Source organism: Chrysemys picta, chromosome 7 (genome assembly GCF_011386835.1).
Source record: "Chrysemys picta bellii isolate R12L10 chromosome 7, ASM1138683v2, whole genome shotgun sequence".
In the NCBI taxonomy this organism is placed as follows: Eukaryota; Metazoa; Chordata; order Testudines; family Emydidae; genus Chrysemys; species Chrysemys picta.
Genome location: NC_088797.1, coordinates 116667944 through 116688665, shown reverse-complemented (window position 1 = coordinate 116688665; position 20722 = coordinate 116667944). Strand labels below are relative to the sequence as shown.

The window sequence follows — 20722 nt, the reverse complement described above, 5'->3', positions numbered from 1 at the left end:
CTGCATCCATCCAACAGTCTCTACCTCTCCCACTCCACTCTTGCCTCCCACTAAGTCTAACACCCCCCAACCTCCTCTAGCCCTGTCCCAACCCTGTCTCTGCCCCCCTTCCACTCTGACCCATTCCCATTCCACAGACCGCTCCCCTCCAGTGCAGAGCTCCCATAAGAGGGAAGCCAGGGTCTCTGCCCCCCACATTTCCTGGATCACCTCCCATTCTCTGCCCTCCCCCCCCTTGTAGGCCCTCTGATCCTCAACCCACCCCAGACCCTTCTTCCCCCATCTCCTCCAATTCCGAACTCCCCTCTCCTATCTCTCTCCCCAGCCCATCACTGGAGGAGGAATGATCAGGACAGGACGCAGCAGGACTGTGCCGATCTCAGCTGAGAGCTGGCCAGAGCATTAGGCAGTGCCTCTCAATTCCTGCCAGGACAAACTGGCTTCTCTAGACAGCTTTGGAGCCTGAGCTCCACCAGTGAAGAGCCAAGCCCCAGCAATGGGACCTGCTGTAGTTGGAGGACAACCCTCCCCAATGGAGTGATGGCAGCAGGGCAGCCTCCCCCTCTGTCTCTGGACCATCCCCTGGCTGTGTCCCAATTCCCCCAGTTGTCCCATTGGACAAGTCACTTACCCTTTCCATGGATCAGTTCCCCATTTGTACAATGGAATAATGATACTTCCTCTCTCCCATCCTCCTGTCTATTTAGATTGTAAACTCTTCCAGGCAGGGCCTATCTGGAGAATGCCTAGCACCATGGGGACGTAACGTTTGCTGGGATTACAAGATTAATGGAATTTGATAGGAAGAAAGAAAATGTGAATGTACCAGTGTACAATGAGAAAGGACAATAATTATCAACCTCAGATTTACCTTCCCCATCTATTCCTTCCAGTGCTGTTACATGAAGCAAGAGAAACCAAGTAGCAGCAACCATTGCATATGGTCACTTTCAGCACAGATCTACACAATCATTACTATTATGATTATTCGTTATCTGTACTAATGATTGAGCTTTCTGTTTTACCCACCGTCTCTGGTGGGGACCCTGTTAAAAGCTATTAAGCCTAAAAGTATTTAAACAACCTTCATAGTAGGATAGTCTGAAAGGTCTCATTTTAAAGACGTAATCTGGGAGATGCAAGAGGAAGAAAACCAATTCTTGCTGTGGCATTAAAGAAAATACATCAACTATCCACTTTTTGGCATGAACTATACTGTGTGTCTTCCACATACAGCACCTTTTGTCTCAAGAGATTCAAAGCACTTTGCAACCTTTATTGAAACCTTACATCTGACCATGGAAGGTCTCCTGCATGGGACCCGTACTGAACTCAGCAGTGGGCATTTCACATTCAGAGGGCTTGAAACTGGTGCCAAAGACAATAACAGAGAACTGCTGTCCAAGGTTAAATCTATATCCTGAAAGTGTGGTAAGCTGTCTGAAGCCACAAATTGAGAACTTCATGTCATAATTGAAGGAACTGTTTCTACTCATGAACAATTTTTGCCTCTGCTATTGAATTCTGAGACTGTCTTTGGGTAAGTCTACACTACCCACCGGATCGGCGGGCAGCGATCGATCCAGCGGGGGTCAATTTATCGTGTCTAGTCTAGACACAATAAATCAATCCCTGAGCGCTCTCCCGTCGACTTCTGTACTCCACTCCACAAGAGGCGCAGGCGGAGTTGACAGGGGAGCGGCAGCAGTCGATTCACCATGGTGAAGACACCACGGCAAGTCGATCTAAGTACGTCGACTTCAGCTACGTTATTCACGTAGCTGAAGTTGCGTAACTTAGATTGATCCCACCCCTTAGTGTAGAGCAGGCCTTTGTTTCATTATCCCTTTGGATTTGTTTCCATTAATGAAAAGATGATAAAATATTGCCTCTGGGGAATATACAGGAATTTCAATCTCTTTTAAGAGAAGAGCACAAGAAGGCAGAGACAGGGAGGGTATATGCAGATGGAAAGATGAGGATAAAGATCAGTTGCCTTGGTGAATAGTGTACATGACCTGCACAGGTAGTGCATGCACATAGGTGCTACATACATACGTTCACACAATATACACCTCCTAATGGAGATGTACTTAGTCAGGACAGTTCCTGTAAGAGATGATTCCTAGGGAATTGATTTAATCTAATGCGAGCAAAATGACAGGACAAAAATTAGAATTTGGCCAAAACTCTGGGATTAATTTCTTTCCTCTCGTGGAAGCTATTTTAGGATTTTAATGACCATATATAGCCAGGCCCTTGGTTTTATGTTTCATCCCTCCCAAAAATTGGCACCACCATCAAAGTGCTCACTAACATCATACCAGAGCATTGGCTCAGTCCTGAATCCAAGGAAAAAGTGCCACCTGCTGAATTGCAGGCAACCATCCCTTTTCTTACAGTCCCTAGATTTCAATTCAAGAACAAGCCAAACCCAACTTTGCCTTAATCTCAGACAAATCAGGGTTACTGAAGCACTGCATTGACTAGTGCATGCACTCTGTAATAGCAAAGAGCCACTGAAAATTAAACAGATACCTTTGCAATTCTTAAATTAGGATTCGGACAGGACCAATGTCAACATCAATTCCTAGACCTAGCAACGTTTACAGCAGCCTTTTTGAGTAACCGTTTAATGTCTATCAGGGATGGTCTAGACAGTATTTGGTCCTGCCATGCGGGCAGGGGACTGGACTCGATGACCTGTCGAGGTCCCTTCCAGTCCTAGAATCTATGAACTATAGTTAAAACATGGGCTGTACTAACAGATAAATTCCGTTTAAGGGAATTAATTTTATGTTCGCCTTTCTCTGGCCTCGTGTGTTGTTCTCTGTATCCTCAAACATCTTTCTAGTCTACTGTACTTCTTGTCAGGTCAACGGGCAAGAAAACAGCTCAGAAGGGCTGACAACAGAACTGTTCCCAGATGGGTTTTCCTGAAGAAAAGAAAAGAAAAGAAAAGAAAAGAAAAGAAAAGAAAAGAAAAGAAGCTGGGGCAGGGGAAAACTATATTTGGTATGATGCAGCCATAAGAGAAAAAAACACTATTATTTTCCTCATTCAGTTGTACTCCACTGGAATTACTATCAGAGTGTAAAAGCTTTTCCAAACATGGAAGCGCACCAAAAATATTTCTGACATTATTAGCTTCAAACTCACTTATGAGCAGAAGGGCTGCAGCATGCCACAAAGCCATTCAGACATTTTACCACACAGACAAAAATGAAACTGCACCATAGCCACTAACTCTCCCTTGGATAAGGAAAGCAGAACACTGGCTCCAAGGATGTGTTGCTGTCCTCACTACCCAGAACCAGTCTCTTATTCAATAAGGGATCAGCACTTCACATTCCCACTGCGCGCAAGCTTCACCTACACAGGAAGTATTTAGAGGAAGACTAGGAGATTCAGATATGTAGGCCATAATTTTATTAATTGTGCTATTCACTATTGTGCTTATTCGATATGTGTTATTATGTATGTAGCACTGTAGGTACAGCACAACTGGACAGCTATGCCAAATATGACAAGTTCCCTGCCTCCAAGGGCTCACACTTTAGGCGCTCAGACTGGTACAGCACAACGCAAGTAGTACAATATAGTGCAGGAATGCAGTGGCAGGTGGTCAGCGGAACTGGAAAACACAGACATTCAAGACACATTCTATATATGGAGAATTCTTGGTTTACATGATTTAAGACATTCTGGGTACCACCTCTGAAAATCAGGCACTAGGTGCCTCCAGCTGGGCACCCAAAACCTGAGGCACTCAAAATTAGTTGGCACTTTTCAGAATGTAGGCCAAACTGCTTTCAAATGCACAAAAGTAAACAAACCGGAAAAAAAGGAGAAAAAACATAGTTTTGCAACATTCCCTATCAGTTACAACAATTTTACAAGTAATACAATTTGGTAACAATTTTTCGGATGGAAATGCAACTTTCAAGTGTCCCTTTAACCTCTCCTGTGCTTCAGTTTTCCCATCTCTAAAATAGGGATACTGCTACTTTCCTATCTACCCACCTTAGGATTTTGTATAGTGCCCCTTACAATACTATCTAAAGCACCTGACCATTTGAGCTTGTTCAAATGAGTGTTGTGAGACTTAATGTTTGTAAAATACTTTGAGATCTTCAAAGGGAAAACATGATAAAAATGCAAAAGAATTCTCGTAATGTCAGGTTGAGAGACAGATGGATGGACTGCAGATTTGAACAATAGTATTAGACACGATAGTCGCTATATGATTTACAAGAAAAGCACTAGGGGAGTCACAGTTGTTTTAATTCTGAGCCACCAATTATTTTTTTAAAAAGTCAGTAAGTGGCAAATCCACTACAATCTTGCTGGAATGAAAGAATGCCAAGCTGACAAAAGCACTGTTTAATATCCCAGAATGTTTAGGAGGGGGATTCGGTGGGGCTGCAATGAAGTGCATTCTAACATCAGAAAAGAAGACCTTAAAAATATGAGCATTAGAACTGTACATCTTCATTCATATATGATTTTTTTAAAACATGATAGATGACTTTAGTCACTAAAGGCACAAAGGCCCATAAGCTATATCGGCTTAATTTAACCCGACAGCCCAGAGTCCAGAGAATCATCCTCAGCCTTCCTATGTTTTAATTCCCTAACTGAACCAATCTATTCATTCATTTAGTGGACTTTTTTCCTTTAGGACTCGTGACATGGTTTTACATTGGTTTGGTTTGTGATCTTTTAAAACTTAACTCCATGTTAAAATATTCATTGGTGCTTTCACGTCTGATCACATCAGTGACAAATAAAATAGCTTGCAGAAGTGGTAGGTAGTTCACAAGTAATCTTCGACATACACAGCTTTAACATAAGCCAGCAGGCTTTTGAGTTTACACAATAGAAGCACTATTGCAGTTACAGTTAAATAAAACGTTGGGAGGGGTTACTCTGAGAAAGTTGCAGAAAAATGCTATTTGCATTAAAACCTCTTTAGTAGAAACTTCTGAATGTTCTGCACACTTATATAGCCTGTGCTGCAAAGATCCTTTCTAAATGATACCTGGACAGTTTTCATACCTTTCATTTATGTCAATGACTCAGAAGCCTTAACTGGAATAATGGAACATTACACTGACACAAAGTGATGAGAAATGAACACCAAGTACAGTATTGTTCTCTAATGCACTAGATCTAACTCCCAGCTAAGCAGGCAACTAATGAATCTTTGACTACAATCCACTTCTCTATCTCTGTCCCCAAGCCCCTTATTTATCTACTGGTGCATTTTGCAAAGTAGTGAAGAATTACTATTCAATAAGGATTAATTTTGCCTGTACATGCGAAAAGAAAGAAAGCAGAACTTCCCATACCTGCAAAGCTCATTAATGTATTCTAGATTTTGATGGAATAAAGACAAAATCTCAATTCTGGGTGCTAGTTATAATTAGCCATGCCAAAAAGTATCCAGTTCAGACATTTTACATACACTTACAATGAGTTAACTCTTTCAGTCCCAACTGTCCTGAGGAGTTGTTCCTCTGTTGCTAAGTTAGAAACAAAATGCAATGACAGGAAGTCAGATATAAAAGCATGATGTAATCTTCAAAGCACCATTCATCCAGGTGGATCCCAAAGAGCTGTGCAAACTATTTAAACAAACAAAACTGAACAATCACCCTAATCTTGCAGGCACTCTGCGAGTGGCACTCCCATCTGTCCTTATATAAACAGAAAGCCACTTCACCCGCCACAAAAATGCAATCACCCCCCACTCCCTCATGCAGTGTTGTAGCTGTTCAATAGCACACATCAATTTTATCCAGCACTTTAGGACAGGAAGTGAAGAACACTATCCATTTGATACAGAGGCAGGGGTTATGTAGGATGAATGACAGTGGAAGTAACTTCAGAAGTAGGTATATAAACGTGTCTTTCTCCTCCCCCTTCTTTTTACCTAATTGATAAAAGTTGGAGAGAAGATAACCTAAATCCTCTGTAATGCATAATTTCCGTAGCCTCTCCCCTGCAAAGGAAATCACTCCCATGATCAGAGGTAATTCTACATTTCCAATTCAATTAGTCCATCTCTAGTGCAAGCAACATTATACAATCAATATGCAATAGAGCCTATGCTGACATAGGCACTGATCGGCAACCAAAGGCAAAGGAGGACAAATATCACATTACACAATTCCAACAGGATTTATTTTCTGAAAATTCATATGAACTGAAATTTGCTTATGCATTTTTTATTTTTTCTAAGCGGTTTCTACCTTTAAATTGATTGAGCCTTGAAGTTTAGAATCCTGTTTTAGAGAATTACTCAATATCATTAACAGAATTCAGGCATTGCTGAAGAAGATGTATTGACGGGACAAGAAAATGTGATTCCATCAATGAGATATACTGATTTACAGTGACATACCTTCTGTCCGTACCATACAGAATCTGATCGTTTATTATATACAGCATTCTTCATACAAATGGTGACAAAACACTTTGCAGCCCAAATCCATCATAAGCTAGAAGAAGGTTTAAAAGGGAGTACTACAAAGAGAGGAGATAGCTTATTGGGTCAAGGGGAGTGTAGCGGGGTGGCTACCCCGCTCCTAAAATCGAAGGGGTTAAAAGCAGCCCTCGAGAGGGCTGGGCCTGGGGATGGCTGATTGGGGAAGCAGCCGCAGCTGCGCCACGCCCCAATCAGGCCACAGCTGGCCTGTATAAAAAGGCTGTGAGCCAGAAGCCCAAGAGAAGTCTCTCTCCAGGCTGGGAGAGAGCAGGGCCTGGCTACCTGCAGAAAGGGTACTGGGAGTGAAGCAGGGCTGGGGAGAGCCAGAGGAGCAGGGGAGCTCCAGGCTGACAACTCCCCAGGCTGCAGGGCCTGCTCCAAGGCCCATAGAGGTACTGGGAGGTAAAGGAAGGCAGCAGGTCCAAACCCCCTTGTCTATGATGAGTGGCTTTTACACTGCAGTCTGCCCCAGTGAGCGGGGGCTTGATGATGACTGGCAGTAGCCTAGACTGAGGCAAGGTGGGGATTAGAGGGTTGGGGGTTTCCCAGAGAGGGGAGACCCATAGAGACTGGTGGGGGTATTGCCAGGAGGCAGCCCCCGGGGTAAAGGGGCACTGGGTCTGGGAGGGACACGGGGGACAGAGGCAGCGCTCCGAGGGCTGGAGAGCTAATTCCCTGAGATGACCAGCAGGAGGCACCGCAGGGGTGAGGCCTGCACCTTTACAGGGAGGAAAAAAAGAACTGGGAGCTCAAGTGAAAATTCTCCAGCTATGGTCAGTCATAGGGGAAAGGACAGAAAGGGGGCTAAGACTTTAAGAGCAGGTGGATATCATGGATGGGCAAAGGAGGAACTGACTTGGTCCTCCCCAGCTGGAACCAAATATTTACTGTTAAAGGACTTGATCCAAAGGCCTTTGAGCCAGTGAAAATGTTGGTATTGTGAGACACTGGTCATTAAGCAATCTCATTGGTAAGAGTCCCAAGCACGGTGGCTTCCACCACCTACCATGAAAGGCTATTTCACAGTATAATAATTCAGATATTTAGCCTCGATTTTTCCCTTTATTAATTTCACCCCATTATTCGTAACCTAACCTTAGTTATGCTCCTCAATACTAAACTGAGCTATACAAAATTGGTTTTTACCAGCTAACATTTGTAGACTGATTTCCCCAGTTAAATCATCAGTTGGCAAAATTATATTTAGCTCTTATAAATCTTTCCTGGGAAATCAGCCTCTGCCAGCCCTCTAGTCATTTTCTCACTCTTCTCTGAAGTACTGAAATGATGGATGAGAGTTCACACTTTCCCATCACTGGTCCCATTTACATCTGACCCTCTTCTCGTGAAAAAGTAGCTAAGCGAGGTGATTTTACAGTACTGGGAACAGACCCCTTAACCTTGCATGGGCCTGATGAATAGCAGGAAGCGAGTCATCTGAACTGGTTGGCAGCTGGAATAAAACTAAGTGGCCTTGAGTGATTTGTTACTGTACTGCTGAGGACTATACCAGAGAAGGTTTGTATTTGTTAGCCTGTCATACCATGGGGTTATTTCCTTTTTAGAGATGGGCCCGAACCTTGAACCTACATCTGAACACCCCCAAACAAGGGGGAATTAAGGCCTAGATCTAAACTTTGCAGCTCCAGGCCCATCTCTGGTTTTAAGGTTGGGCTGCTAGCTCTGTGCTTCTAATATTTTTGATATCATATTCAGATAATCAAGGACACATTCCTAATGTGTCAATGTTTTGGGGGAACCAAATGTGGGTAGCCATATAGTAAACATTCTAATGTGGTGTAAAAGAGATTTAGGGCTGTTAAGGCTGAAAATAAAGAAGTTCAGCCTGGATATTGCATTACTTCTTTAAGCTGGGTGAAGCTTTCCTTTGGAGGCCACATATATATTTTCCTTTCTCTTAAGAATGCTACAATGGCAAAGGAAGATAATCCCCAAAGGGCAGACAAAATCATTATGTTCTTATATTTGCATGTATGACGACAATTTTACATTCATCCTCACTTCGACTTCAATGGGTGTTCTCCCTAAGAAAAGAATGCACGATTGGACCTATAATCGCAGGAATAATTTTGCAAAACACTGAAATGAGGCTATCCCTGAGGTGGAACACAGCAGCTATGTAACAGCGTGTGGCAACAATACAGAAGCAATGTAGTATCCCAATGAAACTACCCAAATAATTTTGGTAGGCAGAACAACAAATTAGAATGTCAAGAAAATATCAGGGCTAACAGCTCTATTCTTGCAAAAAAGTATCACAGGAAATGTAATGGCCATAAGTGAACAAGACTTCAGTTATACATCTCAGTTGAAATGTAGCTTCAAAGGACAAATGGAGAAAAACAAAAAAAAACTTTGCACTTGTCTGTTTCATGCGCTGGTTTTTGCAATCTGTGAGGTTATTTGACAATGGCACATAGACAGCGCAATGAACTACTGAAACTGATTTCTCTATCTTGCAAATGCTGAGAACTGCATACATTATCTTGTCAGAAGACAAGTTTGAAACTGGTTATAATATTCTGGTATAATGCAACCTGCAAAGAACTGATACAAAAAGAGAGGTACATTTAGTAGAGCTCTCGCTTTCTGTTATGGTACACAAGGTCTAACATAATCGGAAGCAGTAGAAAGACAAATCATTTGCGCACTACACTGGGACAACATCAGTTTCATTCTATGGTGATAACTATTATAGAAAAATCTTAAAAGATTAGACTTATTTGGGGGTTGGAGGCATGTACCATGACTCTACTGCATTCCTGAACCAAAATACACAGAGTGGGAATCATCCACGGGGGTTTTCTTTTAGTTTTGTTCTTCATAATCTCTCAAAAGAACCCTATTTGGGGAATATTTGCACTATGGTGATTAACATGCTTGCTGCATTACATTTTGCACTATGTTCAAATTTCAGACAAATCCCCAATGAGAATTCTCCATCAAGACTCCTCATCATGCTCTAGATCAGTGGTTTTCAACCTGTTGTCCACAAACCCCTGGTGATCTTCAGACTATGTCTAAGATTTCCAAAGGGGTCTGCACTTCCATTTGAAATTTTTTAAGGGTACACCAATGAAAAAAGGTTGAAAATCACTGCTCTGAAGTATACTACTGCATTATTTCAGTGACTTCAGTATGAACGCTGTTTGTCATGCTCTCATCAGAGAGGACTGACTGTTGAATGGATTACTGGAAGCTTGCTTGTACCCTGGATTTAAAAGTTCAGAACACCTATACAGTGTTCCACAGGACACCGCATAGGTCCAAAATAATAAATAGGACGAGTGACATTTTTAAAAATAAGCAATAACTCCAGGCACCTAGTAGGAGAAAAGGAAAAGGAAAGTATTTTTAAAATATATACATTTAAAGGTCTCGTGGATTTTAAACGATGTTCTTAAAATAAAAAGCAAATGCTTTTCCCTTCAAGGTACTGAGCATACAACATACAGAGCTCTTTAATCAAATTAAAAATATTATACTGAAGGCTATTCTTCTAAGGCCTGCTCTAGTGACAAGTCTTGTACATTCAGCGTGACACAAAAAGTGCTTCTGCAACAAAATATCTTTCCAGGGTTGCTCCTTTTGTGATTCACAGACAGTTCCTTAATCTTTTGAGTCTCTTGTGGAAAATACTAAAATGAGAATGATGGGTGGGAGGGGAAATACTGACTGGCTAATCTCCCAAAAAAGCATTGGCCTGGACAGGCTCATTATCCTGTTTGTGGATTTACCTAAGGAAAATACATCTCAGGTTTGCACAGTGTGAAAGGTATAAATGTCATTGCACTCTGTTAATTATTCTACAAGTCTCTAAAACAGCTTATGCCCTATTATTTATTTCAGCCATTGCCCTAAGTGTAATAAATATTTTACCCTTAGATACACCTTCCTTCTGAGGATCTCAAAGAGTTTAATAATTAATTCCGCCTCCAATGCCCCCTGTAGGGTAGGTAAGTATTAACATCCCCCATCTTACAAATGGGACACTAAGGAACATAGGACCTGCCACACTGGATCAGACCTAAGAGCCATCTAGTCCAGTATTCTGTCTCTGACAGTGGCCAGTGCCAGATGTTCAGAGAAAGGTGTAAGAACCCCACAGAGGGCATATGTAGGATAACCTACTCTCCACAATAGGTCTCAGTCTGATAGTTTAGAGATTGGCTTTAGCCCTGAAGCACAAGGTTTAATATACCCCTCCAAAAATGTTATCGTTAATTATAACTCTGGATATTTTTGATATCCATGTAAATGTCTTATCCCTTTCTGAATCTGGCTAACTCCTTGGCCTCAGTGACTTTCTCTGGCACTGAGTTCTACAGCAAATTACATATTGTCTAAAAAAGGATTTCCTTTTATCGGTTTTGAATTTCCCACCTTTTAAACATCCTTGAATGTCCCTGTGTTCTTGTGTTATGAGGCAGGGAGTCAGAAGCTCCCATCTACCTTCTCTACCATTCATTATTTTATATATTTTTATCATGTTCCCTCTCATTCATCTCCATGCTAAAATAAACAATCCCAGTCACTTTCACCACTCCTCACAGGACAGTTTTTCCTGGCCCTTGATCATTCTCATCACCCTTCTCTGAACCCCTCTAGTTCTGCATTACCCCTTTTGAGATGGGGTAACCAGACCTGCACACAATATCCCAGATGAGGCCAAACCATTGATTTATATAAAGGCATTATAATATTTTCTGTATTATTCACCATCACATTCTTTATGCATCTTAACATCATCCAAAACTGACTGCAGCTGTACGTTGAGCTGTCTACAATGACACGCAACAACTTTGCCTCAGTCGATATGGTTAATTTAGAACCCTGTAAGATGTATGAGCAATTCAAGTTCTTCCCTCCAATGTGCATTACTTTGCATTTATCAATTTTAATTTAATTTGCCCTCAAGCTACCAATTTGCCAGCATTGTTTTGGTCCTTCTGAAATTTTTCAGTCTTCTCTGGTCCTGACTAACCTACATAACTTTGAAGGTTTTAGTACATTGGTGCTCCCTCCTCTTTCCAGAGCATTAGTACATTTATTAAACACCACAAGACCCACCTAGCATCGAATCTTGAGACCTCTGCTGTTAAGCTTTAGCCATGATAAAATTAGCCATTTAATCTTGCTCTTTCCTTTGTCTCCTAGCCAGTTTTTGATCCATAATAATACTTTGCATCTCACCGCTGGACCAGTTAGCTTCTTTAGCAGGCTTTTGTGTGGGACCTTTCTGAAGGCTAAATTATATCAACAGGTTCTCCTTTATCCACTACTTTACTCACACATTCAAAGAATTCTGAGAGATAGTGAGACAGCATTTTCTTCTGCAGAAACCACGCTGGTTAGATCCCATCATAAGGAACAGAGCGGTTTAAGGGGTTTCTCAAGGTCATGTATGAAGTCCACAATTCAGCCATGAACAGAACCCAAAGGGCACAGAAGGGTGAGCTTGAAGACAACTTGCCATTTTATTTACATGGCAGCAACAGCATCATGAAGTACATTGCAAATGAGAATGACTATAGTAGACCATCTCCTTAAGCTGTTAAAGTGTACTTGTGCCTTGCACATCTGCCCAGTCAGAGCCTTTGGGGGTGCAATTACACAGTCAGCTCATATAGGCAACCTAAAAAGAGTAGTCTCCTAAAAATACACCTGAAAGATCTTAACTTGAACACAGATTATTTGAGTCACCATGGAATCAAAGCTTTAAAGTATTTTCTGCTTCTACTGTACTTCCTACCCAATAGTAATCAATCTCTGATAACAGCTGCTAAGAGCTTTATATAGCATTTGTAGGTTGTAACCAAGCTCAGTATGATTTTAATCTATAATTATGCATTATCAAATGCACAACGCTAGACAGGCATCACTGCAAAGGCTTAGTCTGTTCTTGTTGATCATATGAGAGACTTGTGGCTGGTGTGAAAATTAAATCTTCCAAAGTATCACTTATAAAGAGACAGTACAGGGAAAAGCAGGCAGTCCCACCATTCCTTGGTATAACCTTGGGTAGGGAAAGCATTTGGGAGATTTTCATCAACCTATATTCTGCAGTAATAGATCCCAACACAATAGTAACTGGAGCTAAACTGATTCCTCACTCTTCCTTCCCACAGGTTATGATTTCAGCAGCCCGGGTGCAAATCCATTGGCATTACTCCGGATCTGCACCAGTATAACTTGAGATGAGAAACTGACCAAAAGTGTTTTGATCATCAGTGCAGAATACTATTGTCATTTTGGGTGGTTTAGTCTAAGCAGCTGGGAAGACAGAATAACCCAGTCCCAGCCTATCTCCTGTATTACCTGGCTTCTGCTAAAGAAAGCACTGATTAAAGATGATTTCCCAATTATGTTCTTGTATCTCTGGGATATTTACAGTGTGTTTCATTGAACTGAAGAGGTAGGAGGTAACTATCTTTGTTGGAAAGCCGAGATAGCTTCACACTGAATAATAAGGGTTTCTCTTCCTCCCCCACATTAACTGCATTTTGTTTTGTGCGGCATTATGCAATGTACTGTTGTAAAACTGCCTTCCAGCTCAAGTTTCCTTACCCCATAGAGAGAGAGAAACCCTTACATTTCTGTCATTGCCACTGAAATTACCGAGTTGGCAGGAAAACAGGACAAGTCAGCTGGAGATTTCTAGGCTGCAATGCCAAGAGGACTGAAAGAAGCAAGTTAGTGTTACATGTGCATGAGAGAAAGAAGGGAGACTGAGCAGGGCTAGTCTGTTTGGCCAATATTAGGGACACAGAGATGGTTCTTCCTTTCTCCTTATCAAGATATGTAGGAGCACGGGGGAGGGGAAGAACAGCTCCCTCCATGCTCATAGTAATATATACCACAGAAATGCATCATCATCAATAACAATAATCTTCCTTTACAATTGCTGCTTCCTGGGCAGCAGAGGCTGGATAGATATAAATCCTGGATTTCTTTGTTTAAATTTTTAATCTAAATGCTGAGAGTTTTTCTGTCTTCTATTTGGAGATCAGCTGCCTGGTTCTGTTCCTCTAAAGAAACACAACAGATGTGAAGGAAGAAAATAATTCACCAACAGAGAAGCAAATATCTTGAGTCCTTCCCCTCCCTTCCCTTCTATATTTTCACAGAACCTTACTCTCTCCTCACATGGTGTAATGTGTAAATTAAATCCTTCTAAATCAGTCATTTGCTCCTCTGTACAGTCACTACACATTCTCTGTTGTGACTTTTCAGGGCCACAGAAAAAGACTTTCAAGGAATTACTGCTGACTCTTTCTCCCCCAGGCCACTTGTACCGTTTGCGACTATTTGAATTCCTGGAGGTCAGCGCTGCTCTTGGTTTCTGTAATGGTTACATACAGCAAAAACAAGGAACTCTGGCTGCCCACATAAATCACACTGCCAAACCACAATAGCAATCAATACATACTGGTCAGCAGAACGTTCTGTCAGTTCACTAGGATGGGAGGTATGGTACTTTTTGCACTAGGTAAATAAATAAATAAAGAGAGAGAGAGAGAGAGAGAGAGAGAGAGAGAGAGAACCAAGGTGACTGCTGGAAACAATTCAAATTACAGCACTATATGCTGCCTTCTGACTAACCAATGGCTATTTATCGACTTACATTTCAGTAATTATATAACAAACTATCTCCTAATATTGATTTTATGTTCCATAGACTATAACAAAGCTACCATACATACAATGTATTATACAGTAAACTGTTTACTGTATGATTCAACATACGATAAACAGTTTATCACATCAGGTTATTATAATAATGCATGGAGGTTTCACATTCTCCTCCCAAATAACTGAAGATTAAGAGGATACCAGGCAATTTTAACCTACAGCACTGGGCCCTGCAAGGGAAGATGGTCTCAGGCCTTCCTGATGCATATAATATGAAGGTATTATAGTTTGAAACAACAGGCTGGTCATTGTTAAAGAGGCAGCATGGTCTATGACTGAGAAGGATCAGGAGTCAGCCCTTGAATGCCTGAGTTCTATTTCTGCCACTGTCTCACTGTGTGGTCTTACGCAAGTCATTTCACCTCTCGGTCTCAAACCCATCTCTCAAGAGTGCTGCGAGGGTTAATGCCTATGCAGTGCTTTGAAGATATAAATAAATATCTAAGGACTAGATCCTCAGGTCCAGTTGAGTGCCAATGAGCTAAAGGCTCAAGGCGAGGCAAACATGGCTCTAAAGCTATGTCGACACTTACGGCAGTGTGCAGAGTACATACATTGCACACACCCCTAGCATGGGTATAAATAGCAGTGTAGACGGTGGGGCACTGCTTAGGTGAGTAAAGACACTCCAGAGCCTTAGGGTATAACCCTACACAGCACTCTACACGCCCAAGCAGTGCCTCCCCCATCTACGCTGCTATTAGCAGTGTAGTTCCAGGCTGCCTCCCCGCTGCCAGAGGGTTTCCCCGCTGCACTGAAAGACTCCAGCAGCAAGGAAAGGCTCTGGCAGGGGACAGGCAGCAGAAAAAAGCTCTGGCGGGGGGAGCTGCTGGAACATTTCCCTGCTGCCTCTCCCTGTCAAAGCTTTTCATTGTCCTGTGTGGCTCCATGTGGATGCAGCCTGCTTTTCACTGCAACATGTAGCTACATATACCCCACACACCGCTGCAAGTGTAGACAAGGTGTACATCACCTTTCTATACACCCTTTGTCCCAGGTCTGGTCAGGGGGAAGTTCAGCCCCTAGTGCAATTCAGAGCAGCCTCAGGGCTGCTCTAATTTATACCTAGCTACAACTGGCCCCAAGGTGCTGTTCTAGCAGCAAGGGATCACCAGAGTTCAGCAGCTGTCCAGCCACACCCCCTGGCCGCATCTCAGACATGCCTTCTATTTCAGGGCTGTGAGAGGGGGTAAGAGGCGCATAGAACTAGCTACTCCAGCTCTTTTTCATTCCTCATACACCAGGGGAAATACTCAGATGGCAATTTAGAACAGCCTTAGACTACTTTACACCACTGGATCACCACAAAGAAAACTCAAAGTCAAGGATCTGACCCACAATATTTATTATCATTATTCATGGTCATTTTTTAAGTTAAAACACATGGAAGCAGGATTTTCCTCAACACCTAGCAAACACAACCACCCAATATTTATTATGGCAAAAATGCACTGATCTTGTCCCATAGCAATTGGGGGGGGGGGGGGGGGTTTGAAAAGGAAGAAACAGAGCTGGGCAAATAACTGATTTTTTGGTTCAGCAGCGGTTCCAAAAATTGGAAAAACCTGTTCAGGTGGAAACAAATCTGAAAATGCTGAAAAATGTTGGCAAATTGAAGAAGTTCGTTTCGGGTTGAACAAGACATGTTTCACCTGGGATGTGGGAGACCCATCTTCAAGTCCCTGCTGCTCCAATGACTATTTAATTACTTATACAAAGTGGAATAGCCTCAGCAGGACAGATTAAGAGACACCCTGCCCAGAATAGCCAATAACCTGATGGTTAGGGCACAAACCGGTGTGGTGGGAGAGAAACCTGGGTTCGAATCCCTGATTCCACATCTCAGGCGAATGCCCTAACCACTGGGCTAAAAACTATAAGGTGGGTGGGACTCCCTCCTTCCGTTCTGTGAAACTAACACCCTTCACCCCAAAAAAAGTTTCTGGCTGAAACTATTCAGTAAATTTGTGTGAAATTTGCAAAGCTTCAGGTCAACCAAAATTGCATTTTTCAGTGAATAATTTGTCCAAAAGATTTTGCCCAACTGTAGATAAAAACAGAGTTTATTGAGACAAGTCATCCAACTCCCATCATGTAAGGATTCATAGTGATACCTGTAGGGTCCAGCAGCTGTTTTGGTGTCCAAAATGGTATTGTCATAACCTTAGCAGGCTAAGGGTCATCCCATTTCCCAGAATGCCAAGAAGCATACATTGCTAGAAGCTGTTTTGGTGGTGGTGGTGGTGGTGTAAAAAGTTTGAAGTTTACAGTCGAGCAGAAAGAAATCGCTGTGAGTATTTTAAACTCAGGTTCATTTACCTCTGTCTAAATCCTCCCCGTGCAACCATCCACGATTCAAATTTGAAGGACAATGTGTGGCTTAGTGCAATGCACACCAACTTGCTTTCAATTAATATAAAATCAGCTTCCTCTACCCTGTGTGCTAGAGGCTAAACAAATTTAAAACCCTGCCTGCCTCAATAATTACGCTAAGAAATTATCTTGATTTGTGGCTATGGTACCATCCATGGACTTTAAATAGCCTGTGACTGTAATGCATCAATTTCAGCTTTGAGTTTTTATGGAAAAAATCTGTAACACTGGAGTTATAAATCTCTTAATTCTAATTTCTTTTATAAATCATGGTGAAGACATTACAGCTAAGCACACTTAAAGGTGAAGCATCACTTCAGGTCTCAAATCTGGATAAAGTTAGTAAAGAAACTCATTAAAAATAGGATTTTCAAAATTGATTTTCTATGTATTGGGCTGCAGTGGACAGACTTACAAATATCTACAAAGGATACCAAGGATCTTTTTCACAATCCTTCTCCTAAATACAATTAATCCCAGTGAGTGCCTCTGATGTGATAGTACTCCCTGAAAAATAGCATGTCTCCTTTAACCGGACTCACTATATATAGGTGCATCAAATTGCATTTCAAGGAAAATCACCAATTTTTTTCAGCACACTTATCTGATGTGCTCACAGTTCTCTATATATTCAATATTTTAAAATTACACTGACAGTGCTATTAGAGCAAAGCTTCACCTTGCCAGTGGTCTCTTCTGGAGGTCTTACCTTCTGGACTCTGAGGTGCAAGTATGAAAATTAGTTAGAAAAATATAGAAAATTGTAGGAGAGAACCACACAAAACAAGAATTGCAAAAAGTTTCTGGCTTGATACTGTAACTAAATAAGAACATTCCCTAAGTGTAGTGATGCCTCCAGTTAGGTCATCTGTGGGGAGTGAATTCAAGATCTTAGAATCTAAACATAGGAACCTCTACTGCAGGGGTTGAAAGAGTAGGTCCCTTATTTTGGAGGCAGAAGCAAACTCAAATCTCTACAGGCTTGTCCTCAATGCAGAGTTAATTTGAGTTATAACTCAAATGCTGCTTGTAAGTCAAGTCCCGTCCACACTCAAAACCCCTTACTTTGAGTGTGGTGGTGTTTTTAACCCAAGTCCGCTGGCCTGCAGCACAACTCGTCAGTTGCTAATCCAAGCTGCACAGCTCAAGAGTGTTATTTTGCAGTTTAGCCGCTCTCATTTGAGCTAGACTAACTTAAGAGGGTTAAGTAGAGTGTTGATAACTCAAGTGAACTCTGCAGTGAAGATGTAACCTAAACGTGGTCCTGCCACTAAAGGGAGACCAAGTTCCACACCGTGTTGTCACATTTTACACAATACTCTCTCTTCTCATGGGTGGGTGCAATCGCTCCCACATGCTCATGCTGCACATGCTCCTTGCCTAACCCCACTCATGCCCCCTTCGAATGCAGGCAGTAGTATACAGGTTTGGTTTTTTACCAGTCCAGGGGAAAGTTTAAATTATTGAAAGTAGCAAAACTGGTTGCAAAATGCAAAAGCAGAATGACCCACCTCCAAATGTGCAGCTCATTATAAACCTTCTAAATTAAACCTCTACCAAGGATGGGCAATATTTTTTTTAGATAACCATGTTGATGGTGTCCTCTTAAAACACTGATGTTGGACAAGGTACTTTAGGCTATGTCTACACTATGAGATGGGGTGGGGAGGGTGATTCCCAGCTCAGACGGTAACTCAAAGAGAGCTAGCATGAGTAGAGATAGCAGTACAGTCACTACCATGGACAGTAGCAATAGCAGCAGTAGTACAGCTTAGTCATGCCCAATAGGTACCCACAGGGTTCAGGCTGGTTTGTACTCAGCATGGCTAAGCCGTGCCGCTGCTGCCCGTGCTACCGCAGCTACACTACTATTTCTGCTTGCGCTACCTATCACTGAGCTAGTGCAAGTATGTGTACGTGAGCAGCGGAAATCGCACTCCTAGCTCTGAGTGTAGACATAGCCTTAGAGACATACTCACGGCACAGGAGGGCCCTGACCTTGTAAAGCTGTACTGACACAAGCAGTCCTATCTTACCTAGGAGTCCCACGGAAATAATGGAATTAAGAACACCGATAAGGTTTGCAGGATCATAAGCTTATTATTATGAATTTATATTCGCTGCATTTGCACACTGCACAAACGCCCTGTGGATGTTTTTACTGCAATTAGATTAATTCTGTTGCTCCAAATTAACCCCTCCTTACCTGCAACAGGCTAGAGAAAAATTCCATTTGCCCTAAACATGCTGGCATAAGGGATGTGTGAAATAGATTAGATATGGGCATTTCATGTTTTACTCTGTCTGCACACACACATCATCACTGTGGGAAAGGAATACTACTGCTCCCTGTCAGGTTCAGCATCAAATCCAGAGACAAACACTGGCCCCAGTTTAGTAAAGCATTTAAACCTGTGCCTAAATTTAAGTACACGAGTAGTCCCATTGGCTTTAAACCTCAGACTTTGCTGAACTGGGGCCCAAACGCCATTGCAGATTGTTCTTCAGAAGACAAATTATGTACGTATTTCTATTGATCAACTGATCCAGGTCATCAGCTGGTGTAAACTGGCTTCGCTCCTTTGAAATCCAATTTACACCCACTGCAGCTCTGGCCCAGAAGTGTTACCAGCCTTCTATTTAAGCAATGGCTTGCATTGGTTCAAGTTGATCAGTGAGCAGTACTGGGAAAAGCAAGGAAAGGTACATGGAAAGTGACATCAGTAGAGCATGCAAGCTGCCCCCAAAGCCATGCCTGAAACAAACACAATGCAGTTTGCTGCAAAAGCCACTGCAGACATTTTCAGTTTACCCCTAATCTAGTGATCTAGCCCCTGCACCTGTTAAATGATAAAAGTCAGTATGAAGACGTGCCACTTTTGCAGAGTTTGGGGTATTTTATCATTCTTTTTTTGGTGGGGGAAGCACACACCCCCCTCACAAAATATGAACAAATACAAAACTATGCACATTAATATTAGGATCGCACATACTGATGTGGCTCAGAAAGGGGGTTTTTTTGGCCAGAAGGCATTTCCATTTTTCTACTGCTATTTGTAATGAGGGCAAAGAAAGGAACCTTCTCCTCTGATTCAGCCTGGATGATTAATTACACTGAAGTGGCAGCAGTGCTGCAGCTGTGTTTGCCAAGATAGCATCCTTGGGACTCATAATTAACTCAGAGGACCTTCCAGTGGGAATCAGGGATGAATAGAATGAGTGTTAACTATTAAATCCCCTGCAACTTTCAACACCACTTCAGAATCTGCTTGTTGGTTCTCTGAGTGCTTGAGCACTCCTTATCTTCTGACTCCTGACTAAAATGTGTGGAGAGGCAGCCAAAGCTCCAGGTACTTCGCTGGGCTCATAGAACACCCCAGAAGAAAGAACCCTTGGAACTAAGACTGCATTTTTCTTACAGCTGTGTTTCATTGTGGCTGGGTTCAATGTACAGCTTTTCGCCATTTCCTTCATTTAAGTAACAAGATCATAGGCGAAAAGTCCATAGCTGAAACCTAAAAAGTGAAGTGTCTCCCCTGCCCCCCACCTCTTTCAGATCTGTAATTCTTGCAGGTGAGTGGCTGTAGTATTGGCTATAAAGCACATCAATACTCATTCACCTTGTCTCCCCAACAGCCATGCTGTTACCAAATCTTGCCAGTTCTGCCCTAGCAGTCTCTCAAAATTCATCCCTTCTGCTCCATTCCTCAACTAAAACCCTGGCCCCAATCACCTCAACTACTGAATCCACCTCCTTGACTCCATCACTTCCCACAAATCTATTCTTCCTGCTGCTATAAAATTATCTTCCTCACTCACTGGCTGTGTGGATCTGACCTGGGATCCCTTTTCTGAATTCCAGTTTCCTTCCACTTCAAATTCCTCCAAGGCCCTGCACAGCTCTGATCCTTCATAGGCCTTATCTCCAACTGCTCTATACATCCCTCATTCACATCCTATGGTTTAGGAACTCAGCACCTAATTACTCCCCTAGAGTCTTCTCTCCCACAGCTTTGACAGCCTGCGATGCATCCCCAATGGCTCTGTGTCCTGTGTGTGTCACCCTCCTGTTTTAGAGTTTCAGATTTTGAACCCCCGGGTCTCCAAGACTGAAAGTCGACCACAGAATTTCCACTCATCACAAAT

General features: G+C 42.2%; 1 protein-coding gene across 7 annotated transcripts in view; it reads right to left on the bottom strand.

Moving 5' to 3' along the window:
* Positions 1–20722, bottom strand: part of ABLIM1 (actin binding LIM protein 1) — a 314331-nt gene that overhangs the window by 267993 nt on the left and 25616 nt on the right. The window contains exon 2 of one of the 7 annotated variants that reach the window (XM_065552429.1): positions 13941–13996. The exons of 5 other annotated variants lie outside the window; for them this stretch is intronic. In XM_065552429.1, the coding sequence (XP_065408501.1) occupies position 13941 (1 nt within the window). In that variant the 5' untranslated portion in view covers positions 13942–13996. Of the gene's footprint in view, positions 1–13940; positions 13997–20722 lie in introns of those variants that run through there. One more of the 7 variants, XM_065552420.1, reaches the window with a different exon arrangement.